The sequence below is a fragment of the Carcharhinus amblyrhynchos genome, chromosome 10 (genome assembly GCF_965287045.1).
Source record: "Carcharhinus amblyrhynchos chromosome 10, sCarAmb.v2.hapA, whole genome shotgun sequence".
NCBI lineage: Eukaryota > Metazoa > Chordata > Chondrichthyes > Carcharhiniformes > Carcharhinidae > Carcharhinus > Carcharhinus amblyrhynchos.
In genome coordinates, this window is record NC_137333.1 from 97,517,148 (window position 1) to 97,542,560 (window position 25,413).

At 42.8% G+C, this 25,413-nt stretch overlaps 1 protein-coding gene across 2 annotated transcripts in view; it reads right to left on the bottom strand.

Annotated features, from left to right (window-relative positions):
- The window catches only part of dhrsx (dehydrogenase/reductase (SDR family) X-linked), a 305,898-nt gene that overhangs the window by 158,823 nt on the left and 121,662 nt on the right, over positions 1-25,413 (bottom strand). For both annotated transcript variants that reach the window (XM_080197658.1, XM_080197657.1), the window contains exon 2: positions 12,961-13,068. In XM_080197658.1, the coding sequence (XP_080053784.1) occupies positions 12,961-12,976 (16 nt within the window). In that variant the 5' untranslated portion in view covers positions 12,977-13,068. The remainder of the gene's footprint in view (positions 1-12,960; positions 13,069-25,413) is intronic.

Consider the following 25,413-nt stretch of genomic DNA (forward strand, 5'->3'; position numbering starts at 1 on the left):
TAAAACCTTGAAGCTCTAAATGCTTATTCTAACCAAGATGAATGGTCAACCTTAACTTTTGTTAGATGGGACAATGGGTCATTCGAACAGCCACAAGCTGCCAGATGAATCAGTTCCTGCTTTATGTTACAACGGAAAGACCTGAACTCTCACTTAATCCCATCTACTAGCACTTGGCCCATAGCCCTGGATGTTATGACTTGCCAAGTACTCTTCCAGGTACTTTTTAAAGGATGTGAAGCAACCGGCCTCTACCACCTTCTCAGCAACACATTTCAGACTATCATCACTGCATTCCAGGCCGTCACCGCTCTCTGGGTAAATAAGTTTTTCCTTACATCCCCCCCCAAACCCTCTGCCCCTCACCTTGAATCTGTGTTCCCGCGTGCCTGACCATTCAACTAAGGGAACAGCTACTCCTTATCCACTCTGTTCACAATCTTGTACACTTTAATCAGGTCAGCCCTCAGTCTTCTCTGCTCCAATGAAAATAATGATGTGGAGCTGCTAGCGTTGGACTGGGGTAAACACAGTAAGAAGTCTGACAACACCAGGTTTAAGTCCAACCGATTTATTTGATAGTAAACTCACAAGCTTTCGGGGTTTGCCCCTTCGTCAGGTGAATGGAGAGTTCTGGCCTCAGACAGAGCATATAACAGCACAGTTTACAGATTACTGATTAGAATGATTACTGAATGATTACCAATCAGTAATCTGTAAACTGTCTGTGCTGTTATATGCTCTGTCTGAGGCCAGAACTCTCCATTCACCTGACGAAGGGGCAAACCCCGAAAGCTTGTGAATTTACTATGCAATGAAAATAACCCAAGCTGACTCAACTGGTTTAAATTTCGCTGCACTGCAAGTGTGAGACTGCTGCACTGTACGAGGTGCTACCTTTCAGATGAAACATCAAACCTAGACTGTGTTTTGCCCACTCAAGTGGACATAAAATATTCCATGTCACCATTAATAAAGCAAAAAACCTCTCCCAGTGACTTGGCCAAGATTCACCTGCCAACCAACATCAGTAAAGAAGAAGAGATTATTTGATCGATGTCACTCCAACCCAATTACTTAAGATGGGGGTAGGAGAGGTAATCTTGGAAATTACACGTTTATTATCATAACATCAGATCTGAGAAAACTACTTGATCCCATATAAAGGACTGACCATTTGGACAAAAATGTGCTGGTCAGAGCCATGATAAATTTGCAAAGGATAAGTCCTGTCCATGAACTCTAGCTGAATACGTTTAGCAGCCAACCAACATGGGAGATAAGGGAGTGCCTTATGGATGTTATTTCCATTGATTTTCAGAGGACGATAGGCAAGGTTTCACATGCAAGACTTGTAACAAAAATAAGAACAAATGGAATTGGTGATAGCTTCTCAGTTAGCTGGGGATTTGGTTAGGAGGCAGAAGATAGAAAGTAAGGATAATGAGTATGAACTCTAATTGGCTGGATGTGACTGGAGCTATTTTCCAATAATCTGCACAGAGGCCTCAGCTTTCATTATGGAATGATTTTGATGAAGGAATAGGGAACCGTGTGTCTAAATTAGGTGGCAGAGCAAATTGTGCAGCGGGAGCAGAAAGTTGCAAAGAAGCATTGGTAGATGAAGTGTGGGCAAGCAGAACTCTAGCAGATGGAATTAAATATGGGCAGAGTGAGCCTAAGCAACAATATTTTTGGAATGGCAGGGAGCTAGGCATTCTGAATGACCAGAGAGACTTAGGGGCCAAGTACAGATATCCCTAAAAGCTAGTCAACTCACACAAAAAGTAATTAAAAAGGCTGACAGAACATTATAGAATCATAGCATTTTACAGTGCAGTAGGAGGCCATTCAGTCCATTGTGTCTGCATCGGCTCCCAAAAGAACTATCCAGTTAGTCCTATTCCCCAGTCCTATCTCCATAGCCCTCTAAATTCATCACTTTCAAATATCTATCCAGCTCTCTTCTGAAACCTCCTGTGGAATCTGCCTCCACCACTCTCCCAAGCCACACATTCCAGATCCCAACAACTCTCTGAGTGAAAAAGTTTCTCCTCATCTCATCCCTCGCTCTCTTACTGGCCATCTTGAAATTGTGATCCCCACACATTGACATACCAACGAGTGAAAACAGAATATCATTCTTTACCCTGTCAAAATTGTTCATAATTTTGAACACCACAATAAGGACACTTCTCTGCTCCAAGGAGAATAGGCCCAATTTCTCTAATCTTTCCTGGTACCTAAAATTCCTCATTCCTGGTATCATTCTCGTAAATCTCCTTTGCACTCTCCAGGGCTTTGAAGTCCTTCCTTAAATAAGGTGCCCAGAACTGAACACAATACTTCAAATGGGTTTGACTAATGATTTGTAGAGATGTAGCATCACCTCCTTGCCTTTATACTCTGCCTCTCTTTATAAACTCAAGGGTCCGATAAACCTTTTTAACAACTGTTTCAGACTGTCTTGTCACATTGACAGAATTATCCACTTGAACCCAGAGGTCCCTCTGCTTCTGTATTCTCCTCAAAGTTGGACCATTGAGCCTGTATTGTCTCCCCATATTTCTTTTACCAAAATGAATGTTGTCCAGTATCTCAAGGGGACTGGAATCCAAAGGAGTTGAAGTTATGCTTGGGCAGGACACTGCTATTCAAAATCAGTAAAAGTAGTACCTATCAATTGACGTTCAGCAAAATATTCTCATCTTCATTCAGGAATGTCATCCTTACTTTTCTTCACATATGCCTGTAGGGCCTTCACAGCCTTAGCTACCTGCCCATCTTTGGGGCAGGGTTGTTTTGGGAAAGGGGAGGGAACGGCAGGAGGTGTCTCACTCCTTTACGGAGCTAACACGGACACTGCGGGCCGAACAAAGATGTGCGAGTTCATTGGCCATGCTAATATTGCCCCTTAGTGTCCCGAGATGTGTAGGTTGGAGGGATTAGCAGGTAAATATGCAGGGATATAGAGGAAAGGCCTGGGTGGGATTGTGGTCGGTACCGACTTGATGGGCCAGATGGCCTCTTTCTGCACTGTAGGGTTTCTATGATTCTATGACTCTATGACAGAATATTTGATTTGATTCAATTTATTATCGTCACATGTATTAGGATACAGTGAAAAGTATTGTTTCATGGGTGCTATACAGACAGAATATATCAATCATAGAGTAGATAGGGGAGAAGGAAAGGAGAGAGTGCAGACTATAATGTTGCAGTTACAGCTAGGGTGTAAGAAAAAGATCAGCTTAACATATAATAGGTCCATTTAAAAGTCTGATGGCAGCAGGGAAGAAGCTATTGTTAAGTTGATAGTGTGAATCGGTAGATTTAATGTATGTGTATCGGGTATGTTCTGTAAAAACGCATGGAGGTTTAATGAAATTGAAATATCCTATTGCTTTCTGCAGTCTAAACTTCCCCACATTGCAGTGGCAATATAATTTAACGCACTTCAGTACCAATTTCACTGTAACAAGGGCACTAGCTCTGAATAACTAAACTTGCTTGTAGATCCCCGCCAGCAGTCTGCTAAGTGACACTGTGACGGGTCTACCTGTCACAAACATCAGACACTCCTTGGGGACCTAAAGGAAATGCACTTTTGTCAAAATATTTATTTGCTTCTGATATCCACAGCTAAATGATAAAGTGAAATCAGGAGGTATGAAAACTTGAGCCTTGCAGTCCTAATATTCACATGATGGCTCAGGGCATAGTTAAGAATAACGATCACGCTGCAATGCAGCTGAACAGACTTACTTCAATCCTCAGTAAATTATCTCTGAGAAAAAAGTTATTATTTTAAATTAAAAATTCATTTCGAAGGCCCATCATCAGCTTGACATCAGAGCTAGGGATGCACAATAAATGTCAATCTGACTTATTGATGAAATTAAACCTGTGTGCTAGTTAATGAAAACGTTTCCATGCTTCTACATTTTATATAGCTTTTTACAAACCCATCATAATCATAACCGCTTGATTTTTTGCATGTTTTTTTCAACATTCCTAGAGTGCGGGCACCACTGGCAAGGTCAGCTTCTGCTGCCCATTCCGAATTGCCCTTGAGAAGGTGAGCCACCATCTTGAACCACTGCAGTTCACACACTGTGCGTGACCCCACACTGCTGTCAGCTCGGAGTTCCAGAATTCAACCTCGCGACAATGAAGAAAGAATGATTATAGTTCCAAGTCAGGGTGATTTGGATGTGAACTTGGGATTGGTAACGCTCCCAGCCACCTGCCGCCATTATCCTTCTCGTAAGAAGTCTCACAACACCAGGTTAACATCCAACAGGTTTATTTGGAATCACGAGCTTTCAGAGCGCTGCTCCTTCATCAGGTGAATGGAGAGGTAGGTTCACAAATGCGGCATTTATAGGTAAAGACACAGCGTGAAGAATGCAAGTCTCTACAGGTAATCAAGTAAAGACTCACATTCCAATCATTCTTCACATTCCAATCTGTAATCATCTTGCAATTGTGTCTTTGCCTGTATATGTCATGTTTGTGAACCTATCTCTCCACTCACCTGATGAAGGAACAGTACTTCCAAAGCTCGTGATTCCGAATAAACCTGTTAAACTTTAACCCGGTGTTGTGAGACTTTTTACTGTGCCCACCCCAGGCGAACGATGGCATCTCCACATCATGGTTATCCTTCTAGATGGTAGAGGTTGCAGTTTTGGAAAGTGCTGTCAAAGGAGCCACGATAAGTAAATGCATTGCACCACTGGTCATAGAGTAATAGAGGTTTACAGCATGGAAACAGGCTCTTCGGCCCAACTTGTCCATGTTGCCCTTCCTTTTTTAAACCCCTAAGCTAGTCCCAGTTGCCTGCATTTGGCCCATATCCCTCTATACCCATCTTACCCATGTAACGGTCTAAATGCTTTTTAAAAGACAAAACTGTACCTGCCTCTACTATTACCTCTGGCAGCTTGTTCCAGACACTCACCACCCTCTGTGTGAAAAAACTTGCCCCTCTGGACCCTTTTGTATCTCTCTCCTCTCACCTTAAACCTACCCCCTCTAGTTTTAGACTCCTCTACCTTTGGGAAAAGATATTGACTATCTAGCTGATCTGTGCCCTTCATTATTTTATAGACCTCTATAAGATCACCCTCAGCCTCCTACGCTCCAGGGAAAAAAGTCCCAGTCTATTCAGCCTCTCCTTGCAACACAAACCATCAAATCCCGGTAGCATCCTAGTAAATCTTTCTAGTTTAATAACATCCTTTCTATAATAGGGTGACCATAACTGTACACAGTATTCCAAGTGTGGCCTTACCAATATCTTGTACAACTTCAACAAGACATTCCAACTCCTGGATTCAATGTTCTGACCACCACTGGTGGAAAGACTTGAAGGTGCTGCATGGAGTCAGGCAGACTGCTTTGTCCAAGATGGTGTGCAACTTATTTACTGGTGTTGAACCTGCATTCATCCAGGCAAGTGGATAACACACCGCCACTATTGACTAGTACCTTACAGATGTTGGAAAATCTTTTGGAACTTAGGATGTGAGTCATTCACCACAGAATTCCCTGTCACAGACCTGATCTTAGAGTCATAATATGTACATGGCTGGACCAATTAAGCTTCTCTTCAAAGGAGGCCTCCTCAGAATAATGATAGTGGGGGATTTATTTATTTTATACTTACAGGGTCCACTGACAAGCCCAGAATTCGTTGCCATTCTCTCGCTGCCTTTCAATGTTGTCAATTATCAGCCCAAGCCAGAATGTTGTCCATGTCTTGCTACATGTGGGCATGGACAACTTCAGGATCTGAGGAGTTATAAATGGGACTGTGCTATCACCATGGAACAGTCTGATTTCTAACCTCAAAATGGAGGGAAGGTCTTTAATGAAGGCATTGAAACTGGTTGGCATCAGGAACTATATTGAGGAACTCCTGCAGCAACGTCATGGTGCTGAGGTGACAACAACCACAACCTTCTTCATTTGTGCTTGACCAAAAGACCATACAAATAGGACCAGAAGTAGGCCATTCAGCCCAACAGGTTGCTACCCCATTCAATGTGATCATGACTGACCTGATGATAATCCTCAATTCCACTTTGCTGTCTTATCCCCAAAACCCTTGATTCCTGTAATGATTAAAAATCTGTCTACTTCAGCCTGGAACATACCTAACAACCCAGCCTCTATAGCCCACTGCGCTGAAGAATTGCACAGACTCACTGCACTCTAAGAGAAGAAATTCCCCTTCATCTCTGCCTTAAATGGGTGACCCCTTACTCAGAGATGCCCTCTGTCTATACTCTCCTACAAGGGGAAACAACCTCTCATAATCTACCCTGTATCAATCAGGTCGCCTCTCAGTTTCTAAACTCCGATGAGTACGGAGTCAACTACTCAACATCTCCTTATAAGAAAAGCCCTTCACACCTCGGATCAATCTAATGAACCTTCTCTGGACTGCCTCCAATGCCAGTCTATCTTCCCTTCGATAAGGGGACCAAACCAAATCTGTCTACGCATGCACAGTTGGAGGCACCAATCAGAGCTGTGTTTCGGAAGCGTTAAGTCCTGCCTACAGGTTTCTACAGGCGATTTGGAATTGCTGCTATCTTTTCAGACAGAGTGCATATGGGGGCGCCTGAGAACACCTCTAAAAGTCAAATCTGAAACATTCCCAGTTTCAAGTCTGCCCAGCACCTCGAATCAAAATGGCAAAATAGGGCCCCTACGTGTCAACCTCACCACCTGCATTTCACCTGCTTTGTGTCATCTGCAAACTTGGTATTAATACATTCACTTCCCTCATCTAAGTCATAAATGAATGTTGTGACTCCAACACTGATCTGAGGTACTCCACTAGCTACATGTTGCCATCCTGAAAATGCCCCTCTTATCCCAATTTTCTGTCTTCGATCAGTTAGTTAGGTATGATTCCAACCAGTGCAATGTCTTCCTCCTGATCCCCATTGCTTTCGATTTTACGAGGACTCCTTGACATCACATTCACTCAAATGCTTCCTTGACGTCAAGGATAGTCACTCTCACCTCTGGAATTCATTTATTTTGCCCGTACTCTAGATCAAGGCTGGAACGGGATCCGGAGCCAATTGCTTCTGGTGGAACCCAAGTTGAGCACTGTGGCTGGAGTTCTACCAACTCGCCCGCATGGGCGAGGAGCCAACAATGGAAATCTCTGTCGACCATGGGCGGGAATTTCCAGACTTGCCCGAGTGAGGCTGTAAAATCCCGCCTATGGACCGGATTAAAGCAAATTACTGTGGATGCTGGAATTTGAAACCAAAAGAGAAAATGTTGGAAAATCTCAGCAGATCTGGCATCATCTGCAACGAGAGAAAAAAGCTGACGTTTCAAGTCCGGATGACCCTTTGTCAAAGCTGTCTCCCCGCCCATGGACTGTAGCTCCTAACTTTAGATTCACAATTTAGATGAACAATTTTGTAACAAGGAGGAGCTACTGATTACTCTTGATCCATGTGAAATAAAACGGAACAGTCCTTCAAATCATAGTAATGGATGAATGCTTATTACATCCTTCTCCGCTATTTAAACTGAGTCATTTGTTTATTTTAAGCTTATTATTGTTTCTGTTAAGTTCATGAGGTGAGAAATTTCAGATAAATATTCATCTGCTAATATTCTCCAGAATAATTTTAGGGCTAAGTTTTTTTTTAGAAACAACAAAAAATGCAATTGAATCTATCTGATTCATTCACTGCTTTATCCTCTATCCTCCCTCAAGATCTCATCCCTACTATTTAACTCCTTGTTAAATTTGGACAATGTCCACTTCTTTTCTTCAATGGTTCAGACAAGCATTCACTAAGTCAAACTGTTAAAATCAAGGTGAGTGATTCTGTCCACCGCTCAAATAGGTTCAGAAACCTTCGCTGCTTCCACCGCAGCTTTGACGGAGGGTCATCCAGACTCTTTGGGTGGAATTTTACCAGCACCTCCACCCGAGGCGCGTACGACCTCACCCAAGGCCAACAGACAATGCCGCTCTTCGAGCCTCACCCGCCCCCGGAATCAGGGCGAGCATGCCAGTAAAATTCTGGCCACTGAATTATAGAATCCCTACAACACAGAAGGAGGGCATTTGGCCTATCGAGTCAGCACCGACAACAATCCCACTCATACCCGTAACCCCAAGTATTTATCCTGCTAGTCCCACTGACACTAAGGGACAATATTTACATGGCCAGTCAACTTAACTCACATATCTTTGTATTGTGGGAAGAAACCTGAGCACCAGGAGGAAATCCACACAGATACGGGGAAGATGCAGGGAACAGGGAGAAAATGCAAACACCACACAGACAGTGACCCGAGGCTTTGAAACGTTCGCTCTATTCTCTCTCCACAGATGCTGTCAAACTTGCTGAGATTTTCCAGCACTTCCTGTTTTTGTTTCTGCTTCCACTACAGTTTTGTGCAAATTACATTATTCCAGCCAACGCATCCTATTACACAGCATAGCATTCTGCGTCAAGTATTTTGTCTTGGTTTGTTTAGCTTACAGCTTAATTTATTTTTAACTACGTTTTCCTCACTAGAAGAGTTGAATTCAGGATTTTCTCCAAATCCACATGCATTGACAATCACTCATTGGAATATTGTTTGGGCATGTTACTTTTTGCTTAAAAAAAACATAAAGCCATTAAGGCACTGGGGACAGTTTGGAGGAAAGTGACAAAAGTGATTCTGGGACTTAAAGCTCTCTGTTATAAAGAGGGATTTGCAAGAATAAACTTGCTTTGATTGATGAAAAGCAGACTGAGGATCAAGATTCAAGTCTCTAAGTACTAAGTGTTATGAAGTTGCACATGTAATGTTAAAAATGTGGTGTTCGACAAATATAAATATTGAAATGAAATACTGAAACTAAAAGAGATCATATAGCATTGCCTCTTTAAGAAACACATGTCTATGTGCTTGGGATTTAAACTGCAGAAAGCAGGCTGCAGAAGCTAACTTTGCAACATTGTGCCCGAAGCAGCAGCCAGAGTTCAGCAGAGCAAAACAGGCTTTTGAATTGAACCAATGATTTTAAAGCAAGACACAGAACCAAATGAAGTCAAACTTGAGCGTTGTTGACAGCGTCATGCCACTGAAAATTGCAGGAACGCTGTGAGGTAACTCCCAGTATTTAAACCCAGACAGGGAGAAATAACAGTTAGAGCAACCTTGCCACCTCTTCAGATTGAAGAAGGCAGAGGCGAGTCTCTCATGTGGAACCCTGCAGTAATATCTAAAGCTTCATCAAGTCATCATCTAAATAGAGGGAGAAACCAATTTAGAAAGTATTCCAGACCAAAGCATCAGAGGAAAGTTCATACTTTCATCAGACGCCTAGTATTATATTATCTAAGGGTGGCTATATTCTGCACTGATTTATTTCATTATTCTTGAATGAATTTTGTAATTTTGAAATTCTACTGGGGACTTTATTAACTGTTTCAATAAAGTTGTCACTGGTTTTAAAAATAAAGACCTGTTTGCTCGTGATAGAGAGTATCAGATCCCACTTTAATTTACCAAAACCAGTAGTTTCCTTCTATCTCACGCACACTTGTTTAAGATTACGAGGTGAGGTATATCTCTTTGTGGGGGGCTTCCAAAATTGCACAGAGGGAAACATCACTCAGTGTCATAACATAAGGCACAGAGATAATTTGGCCTGGGAGTACAGAGCGACAGGACAAAGCGAATAAAGGACATTTGAATGAGACCAGAGGACTGTCGGATGGGGTTAGCAGCTTTGAAGAGGGCAAACTGCTTGGATTGCAATCACCTTCATTAAATGAAAACGTATTCTTCTTTTGAATTCTCTGCCCAAAGGTAAGTCTGATCTATAGGTAGGGTAAGGAGACAGGTCCAGAATCGATCCCAGCCAGATTGGGGATTGGACCCCATGATATCAGGTCTTATGCATACTGGCCGACCAGCCAACTGGCCTCACAAGGTTGCAATGCCAACATACACTTTCACCTGCATGTTGTAGCCTGGAGCTACGGATTGTGATGGTGGAAGTTCCAATTTCTGACCAGGAATCTCTCCCACTCTTACCACTTGCTAATGGGGCAAATTGGAAGGATTTACAAATCAATACTCAAACAGTTTGGCTGCATGATGAACACACCTTCCTTGATCAACAAGTCCTGGAGTGGGAATTGAACACTGAGCTTTTGGCTCAGAGGCAGAGATGCTATCCACTGCATTGCATGACCTCCAACAACTCTTAATAAAATATTGCAGCGAGCATAGATTATAGAACAATAAATCGCATGTAAAGTGGCTGCTTTTTACAACATGTTCCCTAAAATAAATGTTTTTTGCTGTGAGTTAAAGCCTTAAATGTCATAAATGTGAATTTTTCATCTTGACAGTTAATAAGATTTTCATTGATATAACATTGCATCACGTTGAAATATTTCAAAGTACTTTTGATATGCAGTTAACGTCATCTTAACAGGCACTTCTCTCCAGTATTTCAAACTCTCCTTGAAAATTATTTATTTTACTAGGGCATCCAGTAACCTTCCAGTTGACCGGGTTCTGCTTTGCATGTTGTTCTCCTTCGCAGTGGCCACTATTAAGCTCATAAAGCTTATTGAGACATTTTCTTCTACATGAATCTCCAATCGGGCAGCACAGTGGCACAGTTGGCTAGCACTGCTGGCTCACAGCACCAGGGACCCGGGTTCTATTCCCGGCTTGGGTCACTGTCTGTATGGAATTTGCACATTCTCCTGTGTATGTGTTGGTTTTCTCTGGGTGTTCCGGTTTCCTCCCACAGTCCAAAGATGTGCGGGTTAGGCTAACTGACCATGCTAAATGGCCTGAGTGACAGGGGGACTAGCAGGGTAAAAACGTGGGGTTACGGGGTAAGGCCTGGGTGAGATTGTGGTCAGATCAAACTTGATGGGCTGAATGGCCTCATTCTGCACAGTAGGAATTCTACAATTCTATGACCAACAATTTCCTGGGATTCAGCACTGACCAGAAGCTTTGCTGGGTCAATTCCATAAATATTGTAGATATTATATTCAAGTACTGCAAATCAGAGGCTGCATACTCTTTAGCTGGTAAGTTATTCCTAACTCCCTAAAAGACTTTCCACCATCAAAACAACACAAGTCAGGAGTGCAATGGAATATTCTCATGGATAGGTACAGCTCAAACAGCACTCAAGAAGCTCTACAAGAATGAGAACAAGGCCTTCGAGTCTGAAAAACTATGTTCAACAATGTCACAGTTATCTTACTGGATTAGTTACCCAATCATCCAAAGAAATGTGAATTCAAACCCTACCAGTCTAAAAATTGGGATTTTACTTCATTTCAATGCAGGAAAAAAATCACTCAAATATAGCAATTAAATATAGCCCCTCACTATACTCCTTATACACCTCTGACTGTTTGGACAAATTTCCCTCCACCTCGATTTCCAAGTTTGTTGATGACACCACTGTAGTGAGTCGGGTCTCAACCAATGACGAGACAGAGTACAGGAATGAGATAGAGAATCTGGTGCAGCAACAATAATCTCTCCCTCAATGTCAACAAAATAAAAGAGATTGTCATCGACTTCAGGAAGCGTAAAGGAGAACATGCCCCTGTGTACATCAGTGGGAGTCATGATGTGGAGATTTGTCTCACCTGATGAAGGGGCAAACCCCGAAAGCTAGTGGGTTTACTATCAAATAAACTTGTTAGATTTTAACCTGGCGTTGTGAGACTTCTTACTACATCAATGGGGACAAAGTAGAAATGGTCACGAGCTTCAAGTTTTTAGGTGTCCAGATTACCAAGAACCTGTCCTAGTCCCTCCATGTTGATATGATAGATAAGAAAGCCCACCAACGCATCTACTTTCTCAGAAGACTAAGGAAATTTTGTATGTCCATTACAACTCTCACCAACTTCTCTAGATGCACCATAGAAAGCATTCTTTCTGGTTGTGTCACAGTTTGATATGGTTCCTGCTCTGTCCAAGACCGCAAGAAACTACAAAGGATCATTAACGAAGGCCAGCCCATCACTCAAACTAACCTCCTATCCACTGACTCTGTCTACACTTTCCGCGCCTCAGAAAAGCAGCCAGCATAATTAAGAACCCCACACATGCCAGACATTCTCTCTTCCACCTTTTTCCATCAGGAAAATGATACAAAAGTGTGAGGACACATACCAACCGACTCAAGAACAGCTTCTTCCCTGCTGCCATCAGGCTCTTGAATGGACCTACCTCACATTATGTTGATCTTTCTCTACATCCTATCTACAACTGTAACACTACATACTGCACTCTCTCTTTTCCTTCTCTATGAATGGTATGCTTTGTCTGTATAGCACACATGAAACAATACTTTTCACTGTATACCAATACACGTGACAATAATAAATCAAATCAAATTAATTTGACTGTTCGTGCATGCTCGGTTGAAGAACTCAAGAAAAAGGAATGGGCAATGTTAGAGTTCAGCAAGGAACTGAAGAAACTCAACGTCAATCAGTTCGCACCCCATCCACCACCTTAAATATTCACACCGTCTAGAGGGCCATAGTGGTGCTATCTACAAGATGCTCTGTGGCGATTCACAAAGACTTCTTTGGCAACACATCTCAAAACCCACAAACCCCGCCACCAAGAAGAACAGGGCTGCAGATGTATGGGAATTCAATCACCTGCAAATTCTCCTCCAAATCACACACCATCCTGGCTTGGAAATACGTCACTGTTCCTTCATCGTCACTGGGTCAAAATCCCAGATTGGTGTACCTGCATCATGGAGCAGTTCAAGTAGGTGGTTCACTAGTGATGCTTACATTCCATGACCAAATAAAAAATTAAAATGAGTGCTACAGAACACAGACTATCGAGTCTGATGTAGGAATCTCTAATCATTTGGTTCCAGTTTCACATAATACCATGCAAGGGAATTACCTATTATCACATGCATGCCCAGTCTTGATAGATGTTTTGCAGTCTCATACCCGATCCCTTTGGCACCGCCAGTCACTATGGCAACCTTTCCATTTTGCGGTGGAAGAGCTGCAACAAAGAAAACAGAATTTTGGTGATGAGCTAATCCTGCTTATGTCGAAAGAAAGATCACAGGAACCTATTTAATGGCCATGCCACAGAACTAACAACACAAGGAGGTGCACCAGTGATCCAGAGAACGTGAGTTCAAATACCTTGCTTCATTTTGAGAAGTCAAATTCAATTTTAAAGCAATCAGCATTGAACAAAAACAACAATGGTCGAATTGTCATCAAAATTCAACTGGTTTCATCAGGAGCAGCAGTTTTGGAATCACAAAACAGAAGGAAGTTCAGTGCAAGGGAAGATCAGTTGACCTTTTCTTTTAAATCAATGTTTTTGCTCCGAACAACAAGCGTAACCTTTTTCTCCTTCCATATTATAGTGTCATTTGGTAGCATTCTTATCTCTGAATTGGAATGTAATGGGTTCAGGTCTTAGTAAGCACTGACACAATGGGGTCAGAATGGTCTCCTTCTTTGCTGCATCATTCTATGATCAATGAATGTCTTCATCGGCCTTTCCGATCCCCACTGTTTTAAAGCAGGTGGCAAAATGGTTAACACTGCTGCCTCACAGCGCCAGGAACCATGGTTCGATTCCCGGCTTGGAAATCTGCACATTCTCCCCCTCTCTGTGTCGGTTTCCTCCGGTTGCTCCGGTTTCCTCTCACAGTTCAAAGATGCGCGGATTAGGTGGATTGGCCGTGCTAAATTGCCCCTTAGTGTCAGGGTACTAGCTAGGGTAAATACATGGGGTTATGGGGATAGGGACTGGATGGGATTATAGTTGGCTCAATAGGCCAAATGACCTCTTTCTACGATTCTATGATTCTATGACAACTGTACAAAGATGCAGAGAAAATGCAGTCGGCTGATGCCAAATGTTTAAGAAAAGTGCCGTCATTCCTCCCTGCTGTAAAAAATGGAACACTGTCAATGCATTCGACTGAAATCCAAAGCAACAATTTAAAGCTACGACTTCCAACAACTTAATTCTTATGTCACATTTTAAAATGGTTTATTTTTATTTTTAAATGCTGGAACTGAGGGGTGATGCATCCACAAAGTCCCCATAAACTAATCATGGCATAGCAGGCTTTAATCGATTCAATTTTTCGAGTTAATCCATTCTCTATGCTTTGTCAGTTCACATGAACCATTGCTTTAAATCCAGCTTCTATTTTTGCAATGTGTACAATTCATCACGCACACTGGGACAGAACAAATCTGAACTGAATGCAATGGACAAGCTCTCATCTCACAGAGCAAAATCAAAGCATTGAACGCTATCTGAAATGAGGAAGTATAATTGAATGAGATCCTAATGGTATCTGTCAAAGAGCTAGCAAGAAGGCTGAATGTTTAAAGTGAAAGTAAAACAGGCTGGGTAACGCAAACTTGCATAGTGTGCAATCAAAGCAACCTTCATTTAATATATCAATAGACCAATCGATCCCACAAACTCAGTTTCCGCAATCCCAAACATATCCTTGTGCTTTTCAAATACTTTTTCTCCCATACACTGCCCCCACTTCTCTCCTAGCTTTTAAAAAAAAGTTTATTTATTAGTCACAAGTAAGGCTTACACTAACATTGCAATGAAGTTACTGAAATTGCCCTAGTCGCCACATTCCAGCGCCTGCCCGGGTCAATGAACCTAACCAGCACATCTTTGAGACTGGGAGGAAACTGGAGCACCTGGAGGAAACCCACGCAGACACAGGGAGAACATGCAGATTCTGCACAGACAGTGACCCAAGCTGGGAATCAAACCCAGCTGTCTGGAGCTGTGAGGCAGCAGTGCTAACCACTGTGCCGCCTATGTCGTTAGTTGATATATGGTCGTTTCTGTACTAGCAGTTGTCTTGTACCTTGACTAAGGAGCTTTTCCTGATTTAGAAAGCTGTGGGAGGGACTGTAGAGTTAAAAATAATCCTGCCCTCACCTGTGCTCCGGAAACCCTGTATTTTTCAACAAACATTGCTATTCTCTGCCACACCCCCCACTGCTCCCTGGCTCATTAACTTTGAAGCTAATTGTAGCTTCTCCATTGGTGCAAAGCCTGAGATTAGCTTCAAAAAGCAGAAACCCAAGGTCAAACTGGAGAACTGGAGACCTTTGTGTCCAAAAGGAAGAAGGGCTTGTTTGTGTATCCTGACATTCCAAGGAAGTACTTTTGAAGCTGCTCACTGTTATAATCACTGTAAGAATTTAATCACTGTAAGAAACGCAACATCCAACTGGCAGACAAGAATCTTTCCCACCCTCCACCACCACACTGATTCCAATCCCACCCAAAAGAGCAACATTCTCGGAAGCAGATTTGTTTCTTTTACTAATTGATGATTACTGAGAGATACATATTGGAACAAACACTAAAGAAAAGTCTTCTGATCTTCACAAAACAATTGCCATAGAATCTTCTGCATCCACCTCAGAGGGCAGATACAGTCATGGCTTAATGCCTCATCGGAAAGGTGGCATCTCCGACAGTGCAGCAATCCCCCAATGCTGCACTGGAGCCTAGATCTCTGTGCTCAAATCTCTGCAGGAGGGCTTGAACCATTGACGTACAGACCCTGCGCTAAGGGACAACTGAGCCTTGGCTGATCAGAGTTCTGCAACTTGTGGTTCCAATATCATAGAACCCCTACAGTGCAGAAGGAAGCCATTCGGCCCATCGAGTCTGCACTGACCACAATCCCACTCAAGTCCTATTCCCGTAAACCCACATATTTACCCTGTTAATCCCCTGACACCAGGGGCAATTTAGCATGGCCAACCAACCTAACACCCACATCTTTGGACTGTGGGAGGAAACTGGAGCACCCGGGGGAAACCTATGCAAACATGGGGAGAACATGCAAACGCCACACAGTGACCTGAAGCTGGAATCAAACACTGTCCCTGTCGCTGTGAGGCAGCTGTGCTAACCACTGTGCCACCCAGAGCCACATGTGGATCATGAGAGACTCATGTGTGGTTAATGATTTTGAACGAGCAAATTTATTTTGAAGGTAATTAAATGTCTTGTTTAACTATTTTTAAAACTTTTATTAACATCATACGAAAGTATTATTCAATTAACAACATTTTTTGTAAAAAAAACTTTTCAAATGCTGTAGAAATGAGTCTCTGTCTCTTTTTTTTCATTTTTACTGACATGTGAGGAACAGCATCGTGACCTGTAAGGTATTTTGTTTTGTCTGAAATTGAAAAATGACTCTTCTTGGTATTAAGGTCTGGATGGTATAATACTAGACCATTAGAGAATCTGGGGAAACGTTTCTCTTTCTCTGCTATTAAAGCTCCTCAGAGGAAACAAGGTGACTAAAGTTTCTGTCTTTCATTGTAAGCTTGGGTAACTTGCAACCACAAGCATGAGTCATGAGGAAATCGTCAGGCACGTACTATTATAGGATTAAATGATATCCTGGTGCCCAATCAATAGCCTAATAACAGGCTGCAGTTGGTTACAAAACTGGAACATTGCAGGGTGCATGAAGCATAATGGTTTGCGCGTGGCCCCTGTGGATGGAACAAGGCATCACCAGACCAGTAATTTTCACTGCGTGACTCCCAGTACAGAAGTGGTGCTTGTGAGTTAATGAAATGTGTCAGCTTCCAATGACAGAAAGAAACACGAGGAAAGAGAAACAAGCGAATGTGGCAAATCCTAACAAAACGGACAATCATCAAGATGTACAGAAATTGAAGTCGATCAGGATTTTAGTAAGGCGTTTGACAAGGTCCCTCATGGTAGGCTGATAGAAAAAGTGAAGGCTCATGGGATACAAGGCCAGGTATGTAGATGGGTGGAGAACTGGCTTGGGAGGAGGAGACAGCGGGTAGTAGTGGAAGGCTCCTTTTCCAATTGGAGGTCTGTCACCAGTCGTGTGCCACAGGGCTCGGTACTAGGACCTCTTCTATTTGTGGTATATATTAATGACTTGGAAGAGGGGGTAGGTGGTGTGATCAGCAAATTTGCTGATGACACTAAGATGGTTGGATTGGCGGGTACTGAGGAGCAGTGCCTGGCAATGCAACAGGACATAGACAGGCTGGTAGATTGGGCAGATAGATGGCAAATGGAATTTAATCCGGAGAAATGCGAGGTGATGCACTTTGGCCGGAATAATGTGGAGGGGAGTTATACGATAAAAGGTAGAACTATCCGGAGTATAGATACGCAGAGAGACCTGGGGGTGCAAGTGCACAAGTCCCTGAAGGTGTCGGTGCAGGTGCAGAATGTGATGAGGAAAGCGTATGGTATGTTAGCCTTCATAGGAAGAGGTATAGAATATAAGAGTAGGAGTCTGATGTTGCAGTTGTATAGAACGTTGGTTAGGCCTCACTTGGAGTACTGCGTCCAGTTCTGGTCGCCGTACTACCGGAAGGATGTAGAGATCCTGGAGACAGTGCAGAGGAGATTTACCAGGATGCTGCCTGGTATGGAAGGGCTGTCTTACGAGGAAAGATTGAACGAACTTGGGCTGTTTTCCCTTGAGAGACGTCGGCTGAGGGGGGATCTAATAGAGGTTTATAAGATTATGAAGGGGATAGATAGAGTAAATGGTGGTAAGCTTTTTCCGCTATTAGAAATGGATAGAACGAGGGGTCACGGGCTTAGGGTGAGGGGGGCTAGGTATAAGACAAATATTAGAGGGCAGTTTTTCACGCAAAGGGTAGTGGGGGTGTGGAATGCACTACCGAGTAAGGTGGTGGAAGCAGGCACGCTAGGGTTGTTTAAGAGTCACTTAGACAGCCACATGAGCGGGCTACATATAGGGGGATATAGTAGGCCTTACTAAACATTGTAGGCTTGGGATTACGTTTTTACCTCAGGGATGTTACAGTCTTTGCCTGTTTAATAATGAATTTTTTTGTCTCCACAGGCATTTAAGTCCAGCAAGGGGCATGCATGCGGCAGGTTGTAGTGGGCTGCTCTTGGACGTTGCTTCGGGAGTTGCCTATTGCTTCATGTCGTTAGTGTGCTTAAACTGGACCATCTCGAGGGCAACATGACAGCTCAGAGACTATCTCTGTTGCTGTGCGGACACATGGATTTGGGCCTGTGTCTGTGGGAGTTTGCACGTTCTCCCCGTGGTTGCGTGGGTTTCCTCCGGGTGCTCCGGTTTCCTCCCACATCCCAAAGATGTGCTTTTAGGCTGATTGATTGGGTACTAAATTGTCCCTAAATTGGACCTCCCTGATCCTCGCACATTAGGCCTAGACTAAAATCATGAATAGGTCACTGGGACAGTGGGACGGCGGCGCGGGCTCGTTGGGCCGAAGGGCCTGTTTCCCGTGCTGTGTTGTTCTTTGTTCTTTGTTCTTATCAGGAGCAGAATGTAGAAGTGGCGCACCTACACAAGGAGGAAGAAACAGGAGTCAGAGCAGGCTGTGCGCCCCCTCTAGCCTGCACCACCACTCAATAAGATCATGGCTGATTGGATTGTGGCCTTAACTCCACTTTCCTCCCTCAACCTCCCTCCAGTTCAACATTCAGTTCATTCCAGCCTTCATTCAGCTTCCACAGCTTTCTTGGTGAGAGAATTCCAATGCCGGAACAACAGTTAAGAAAGTCCACCAATGCCTCCATCTTCTCAAAGACTAAGAAATTTTGGCACGTTCACTACAACTCTCACCAACCTTTACAAATGCACCATGGAAAGCTTTTTTCCTGGTTGTATCACAGCTTGGTATGGCTCCTGCTCTGCCAAGACCGCAAGAAACTACAAAGGATCATGAACGAAGCCCAGTCCATCACTCAAACCAGTCTCCCACCCATTGACACAGTCTACACTTCCCGCTACCTCGGAAAAGCAGCCAGTATAATCAAGAACCCCACACACACCAGACATTCTCTCTTCCACCTTCCTCTTTCGGGAAGAAGATACAAAAGTCTGAGGTCACGTACCAAACGACTCAAGAACAGCCACTTCCTCGCTGCCATCAAAGCTTTGAACGCACATACCTCACATTAAATTGATCTTTCTCTACACCCTAGCTATGGCTGTAACACTACATTCTGCACTCTCTTCTTTCTTCTCTATGAACAGTATGCTTTGTCTGTATAGCGTGCAAGAAACAATACTTTTCATTGTATACCAATACATGTGACAATAGTAAATCAAATCAAATCAAACCGATGGTTCTGAGAGAAGGAATTCCTGCTCGCTTCCCATCTTAACTGGGCAACACCTGATTCTAAAACTTTGCCCGTTGGTTCAAGATTTACCCTCAAGGGGAGACATCTTCATCGAGTTGAGTTGGCTCGGGAGCCCTTTAAAAATAGTAGTTAAGTCCCAATGCTGGGCTTCCTGCCCCATTCCTGGGCTGTCTGATTTTCCTCTACCTTGCATGAGCTAATTCATGCAAAAAGCCCTGACCTGCCATTCCCGGCCTGGATGGCTTTATTGCAGAGATTGGCATATCCAACTCCTCTGCAATTTTCATGGAGTTGGGCCAGGTTTACAGCCCCTCAGATAAGTCTGTACAAGTGGACCTTTTAAAAAAGTGAGTTTAAAAGGTCCTCCTCATGCACTCCCATGCCAAATTAAGGACAATCTGCACCACCCCACCCCATGGTCCTTCACATCCCCTGCGTCAGGTTATGGAATTCCATGCAATTTACCCACCATACACTATACAGGGTTCATGAACCTTACAAAGATTGTTCCATGTCTTGAAAAGAACCTTTTAAGAAGTCATTCATTAATTTCTTCTATGTCAAAAAGTCCCCTTTCACTATATCGCAACAAAAATGCCAATGATCCAGACCCTTTAAAATATCAATAGCAGAAACCACAAACACATGAAAATACTTCATCTTGTGTAAATAAACACTGTGCAGTTGACAGAAGGGATAACAGTGAAAGATCCATTGATCAAGTAATGTTTTCCCCAGAGTATAATGGATACCTAGGCTCTAAGCCAAGCCTCATTATAAATACATCGTGGAAAACCCTTCGAAAAGTCCACAAGTATAACTCTGCCTTCTGGTCACTTGCCATTTCAATTCACCTGCTTGCTCTCATGCTTACATTTTTGTCCTTGGCTTGCTACAATATTCCAGTGAAGCCAACGCAAGCTGGAGAAACAGTACCTCACCTTCTGATTCAGCATTTTGCAGCCTTCTAAACTCAACACTCTGTTCAACAACTTGAGACCGTGGACTCTGTCCTCTATTTTGAACTTTTTCCCTAGGTGCCAGTCTGTACCTTGTTCTCATGTTTTGCTTTCAGGTAACGCTGACCTTTATTCTGCTTTCAACACTTATTAGAACATAGAAAATTATACAATCCTACAGTGCAGAAGGAGGCATTTGGCCCATTGAGTCTGCGACCACAATCCCACCCAGGTCCTATCCCCATAACCATTTACTAGTCCTCCTGACACTAAGGGGCAATTTTAGCATGGCTAATCAACTTAATCCGCACATCTTTTGATTGGGGGAGGAAACCAGAGCTCCCAGAGGAAACTCACGCAGACATGGGAAGAATATGCCGATTCCACACAGGCAATCACCCAAGGTCAGAATTAAACCTGGCGCAGTGAGGCAGCAGTGCTAACCACTGTGCTATCATGCCGCCCAATTCTGGATCAATACTTTGTGTCTTTAATACGACCACTCTTTTTGCATTGTGTTCCATGACATCTCTCATCGTTTAATCTCCCCTACCCTCTAATTTACCCCTGACGTTCTCTTCTGCTGTACCTGATCATAGAATCCCTACAGTGCAGAAGGAGGCTTTTTGGCCCATTGAACCTACACCATCAATCTCATCCCGCCCCCCCCCCCCTCCCCACACCCAATCCCTGTAACCTCACATATTTATCCTGATAATCTCCTGATACTAAGGGGCAATTTAGCATGGTCAATCCACCTCACCATCACATCTTTGGACACCACGGGAGAATTTGGCATGGCCAATCCACCTAACCTGCACATCTTTGGAGTGTGGGAGGAAACCAGAGCACCCAGAGGAAACCCACACAGGCACACGGAGAATGTGTCGACTCCACACAGGCAATCACTCAGAATTGAACCCGGGTCCCTGGTGCTGTGAGGCAGCAGTGCTAACCACCGTACCACCATGATCCTTTCCCCTTTTTCAACTGCATAATATTCGTCACATTACTATTTCTTTCCAGTTCCAAAGAAGAGTCACATTGGACTCTGTATCTTTATCTGTATTTAACTCTCCACAAATGCTGCCAGACATGCTTAATTAATGCAGCACTTTTTATTCAGATCTCCAGCATCTGCAGTATCTCACTTTCAGTCATGATTTTCTTAATTCTTGTTTTTGAAATCTTAAAATCATTAAAGGCCAGGTTTTCCTGTTAATCCCCCCCATGAAAAATCACTTTTCTTTCTGTTAATTAAAAGCAAATCCTTTAAATAAAGATTCACAGTGTTATCATGAGAATTGATTTGCAGGATTACTATTCCTGAATTAATACGTAAAATTATAATGAATACAGGTATGGTAGCTTGGTGATTGCATTGCTGGAATAATAATCCAGAGAGTTATTGAATTGAATTAATTAAATGAATCTAGAATAAAGCTCGGAGGTGTCGTCAAAGTGTGGTGAAGGTTGGTCGGGGGTCAGGAAGGTAATTGGGGCAGGTTAGAGTGTAATCAATTGTTCGATGGGTGGTTGGAGGATGGGGGTCCAGTGGGAGGTCAGTCAATACTATACAGGTGCGAAAACTGGTTTTAATTCTTCGCATATTTCTGGTTAATTATCCTGCTATGAGAGTTGGAACCATTGGAAATCTCTGATTGAAATCAGAACGCTGATTCTCCCAATGCAGGATCATTGCTCATCAGAAGTTTAAACTTCCCAGGTAATGCTGGGTAGTCCTAATGTGGGGACTTCTGTGGAGTCCTCAGCACATCTGCTGGGGCACCCCGTGGATTAGGATCCACCCGAGATTGGAAGATCTGGGCCATAAGTTCTAGATTTGAAGGTTGAGGCAAAATTGTTTCACTATTTATAACAGAACATCCTAGAGATGCAAAGGTTGGCTATATTTGTGAATCATTTGCATTTATATAGCACTTTTACAATAGGATAAAAAAAGACCCAGGATCTAACTATAAATGCCAAGATCACGTTGGAAGAACTATTTGGAAGGCTAACTTACAGGTCAGTCAAAAAGGTAAAGTGATGATGGAGGAGGCAGATTTGGAAATGCAGAGGGATTTAGGAAGGGAATTTCAGATGAAGGGACGAAAAGTCTCCCTAACGCAAGGGCAGGGAATGAACATGAGACTTGGGCCAGAGGAACAAAGAGTTCTGAGATCTTAAGAATCATAGAATCCCTACAGGGCAGAAAGAGGCCATTTGGCCCATTGAGTTTGCACCAACCACAATCCCACCCATATTCCCGTAAACCCACATATTTATCCTACATATTTATCCTACCTACATATTTATCCTACCAGACACGAAGAGATAATTTAGCATGGCCAATCAACCTAACTCACACATTTTTGGACGGTGGGAGGAAACCAGAGCACCCGGAGGAAACCCACATAAGCATGGGGAGAAAGTGCAAACTCCACACAGACTGTTACCCAAGGTTGGAATTGAACTCGAGTCCCTAGCACTGTGAGGCAGCAGCGCTAACCACTATACCACCGTGCCACCTTTTTCATCAAAGAAGCCTGGGAAATTGATAGAATCCATCATATGGGAAAGGGTACAATGGTTTCTGGAAGAATAGGCTTGATGTGTCACATCAACATTTCATTTATCTCATTCTCCCTTAGTGCAACGATACTGTAGACTGGCGTTTATTAATCCTCCTCAGCACATTCTGCACGTAAAATCCTTTGGCATTAGGGAGCTACTGATTAAAGATAATTCAAAGCTCAGGGAAGAGAAACTAATACATCAGAGTGAGAACTTACAGTACATATACCTGTGAACAACCTGCAACAAGGGCAAATCCATTGTTCAGATCATAGCTCTGCTACACGGGTTTGCTTAAACACATTTTTCTCCAATAACGGATTCACAGCAATTGCCCAAAGTGAATCTTGCCCATTTTTTACATGATCAGCCCTTGTATTCTATCTCAGACCAATGTTACTAATTATCATGATGTGTCTTTCTCAATATAAGTCATGTTTGTGAAACCTATCTCTTCATTCACCTGATGAAGGAGCAGCACTCAGAAAGGTCGTGATTCCAAATAAACCTGTTGGAAGTTAACCTGGCTGTTTTGAGACTTCTTACTCATTATCAGATGCAGCTAAACTAGAATTTACACAGACACACTACATTTTCAATCTCCTCAGTATGATTGAAAAATAACACAGATAAGATCGTCACCGAATAATAACAGTCTCTAATACCAAACTGCTGACAAATCCACCTAAGGAGGTTAGAAGTTAATTATTTGTCATATTAATGTTGTCGTTGCTTCATGATGTAATTTACCAATTGTTGTCTGAATCAATCAAGGTTTAAGTTCCCCACTTGAAAAGAATTGCCTTTGCAAAATTGGAAGTGCCCCTCCAGTTTCAAATAACATTATTATTGACCTCTTCACACTGCTTCACTGACAAACAAGCCTCGCAAATGATTTGTCCAGGAACGCCCACTTACCTAACTCAAAAGTTTTGACATCAGAGCGATTAGTGACTCGCTGAAGATAGTTGTCTACCAGAAATATAAACGTTTAGTGAGGGCCATTTGACATATAGAAATAATGCACTGCTTCCAAATCCTGCTCCAGACAACGTAAATAGATCACTAATAAACACCAGATTGCCTACATGATCTTAAGCAATTTTAACAGTGATATAGATGCACACATGCATCTCCGGCCATTCACACTAGCCGGATTCTCAGGTCCTGCTGTGGTGAATGGGGGTTTGGTGGAGCTCCAAATTCTCCATGCTCGGTTGCTACGGAGGCGAGGCATAATGGCCAGATAATTCCAGCCATGATTTCTCACTGCAGACTCAGGGCATTCCTGTCCCTATTAAAAACATTCCTTATTATTAAAAAAAGAGACATGCTGTCAAGATCTTTTTTCATGCATTCATCAGGACTGATGCAAGAATACCAAATTTCAAAGGGACCAATAATTTATGCAGCATGAGGAAAGGGTGTTGATTTGGCAAGCTGACAGATTGGTCAAGGCATTTCCATGGAGAATGCACCAGGAAACTATTGTTCCCTACGATGTTGTTTACTTCAAAAAAGGAGCAACACTGAGCATCTCCTCCTGCCCACAAGGACGATCCCTACATATGAATATATATAACTTTGTGCAAGTGTAAGTGAACCACATTGCTAGCCCAGTATTCATGTAATCAATAGCATATTCAGGAGTCTTCAACAAGTGCTGTCCAATCATGGGATCACACTTAACATTAGAAATGAGTTTGCCCATTAAGAACAGGCGAAGTCACAAACTGTTTGGCACATTTGCTAGTTGCACATAACCATTAATAATAATGATAAGCAAACAGTCAACTTCGCAATGGATGAAACATCATTTGCAGCATCAGTCACATAAATGTGAAGCCTCATATTAGTCGATTTCCACCTCTACTGAAGAGCTGGAGAAGGGGAGTTGATGGCCTCATGGTATTATCACTAGACTATTAATCCAGAACCCAGCTAATGCTCTGGGGACCCGGTTCGAATCCCACCACAACAGATGGTAGAATTTGAATTCAATGAAAAGAAATCTGAAATTAAGAATCCACTGATGATCATGAAACCATTGTCGATTGTTGGAAAAACCCATCTGGTTCACTAATGTCCTTTTGGGAAGGAAATCTGCCATACTCACCTGTTCTCGCCTGTATGTGACTTGAGCCACAGCAATGTGGTTGACTCTCAACTGCCCTCCAAAGGCAACCAGGGATGGGCAATAAATACTGACCAGCCAGCAAAGCCCATGTCCCACAAATGATTTTAAAAAAAGCAACCTCAAACCTATCTAGCTGGAGCCAGATACCATCTTGGATTTGAAGCGGCAACAGGATAGATTTTTCACCTTTCTCATATAATCTGCCCATCATTAATCATTGCTACCCAAAGGAAATGTTCTCACAGGCAATGTTGCATTATTCAGTATGACAAGACATAACACAATGTTTGGGAAGAAACAAAATAAGGGAACTATAAATCCTGCTGGTCATGCACAACTAGAGTCATTGATGGGTATTTAATCTAAATCATTGCCTGAAATTGTCAGAAACCACGGTCGATATTTTTCTGGAGGAGATCTCCAACATCACAATAACGTACACACCTCCTACTAGTTAAGTAAACAGCTGAGAGGCAGCAGACATGTCTGGGTGATACTCAACAAGAT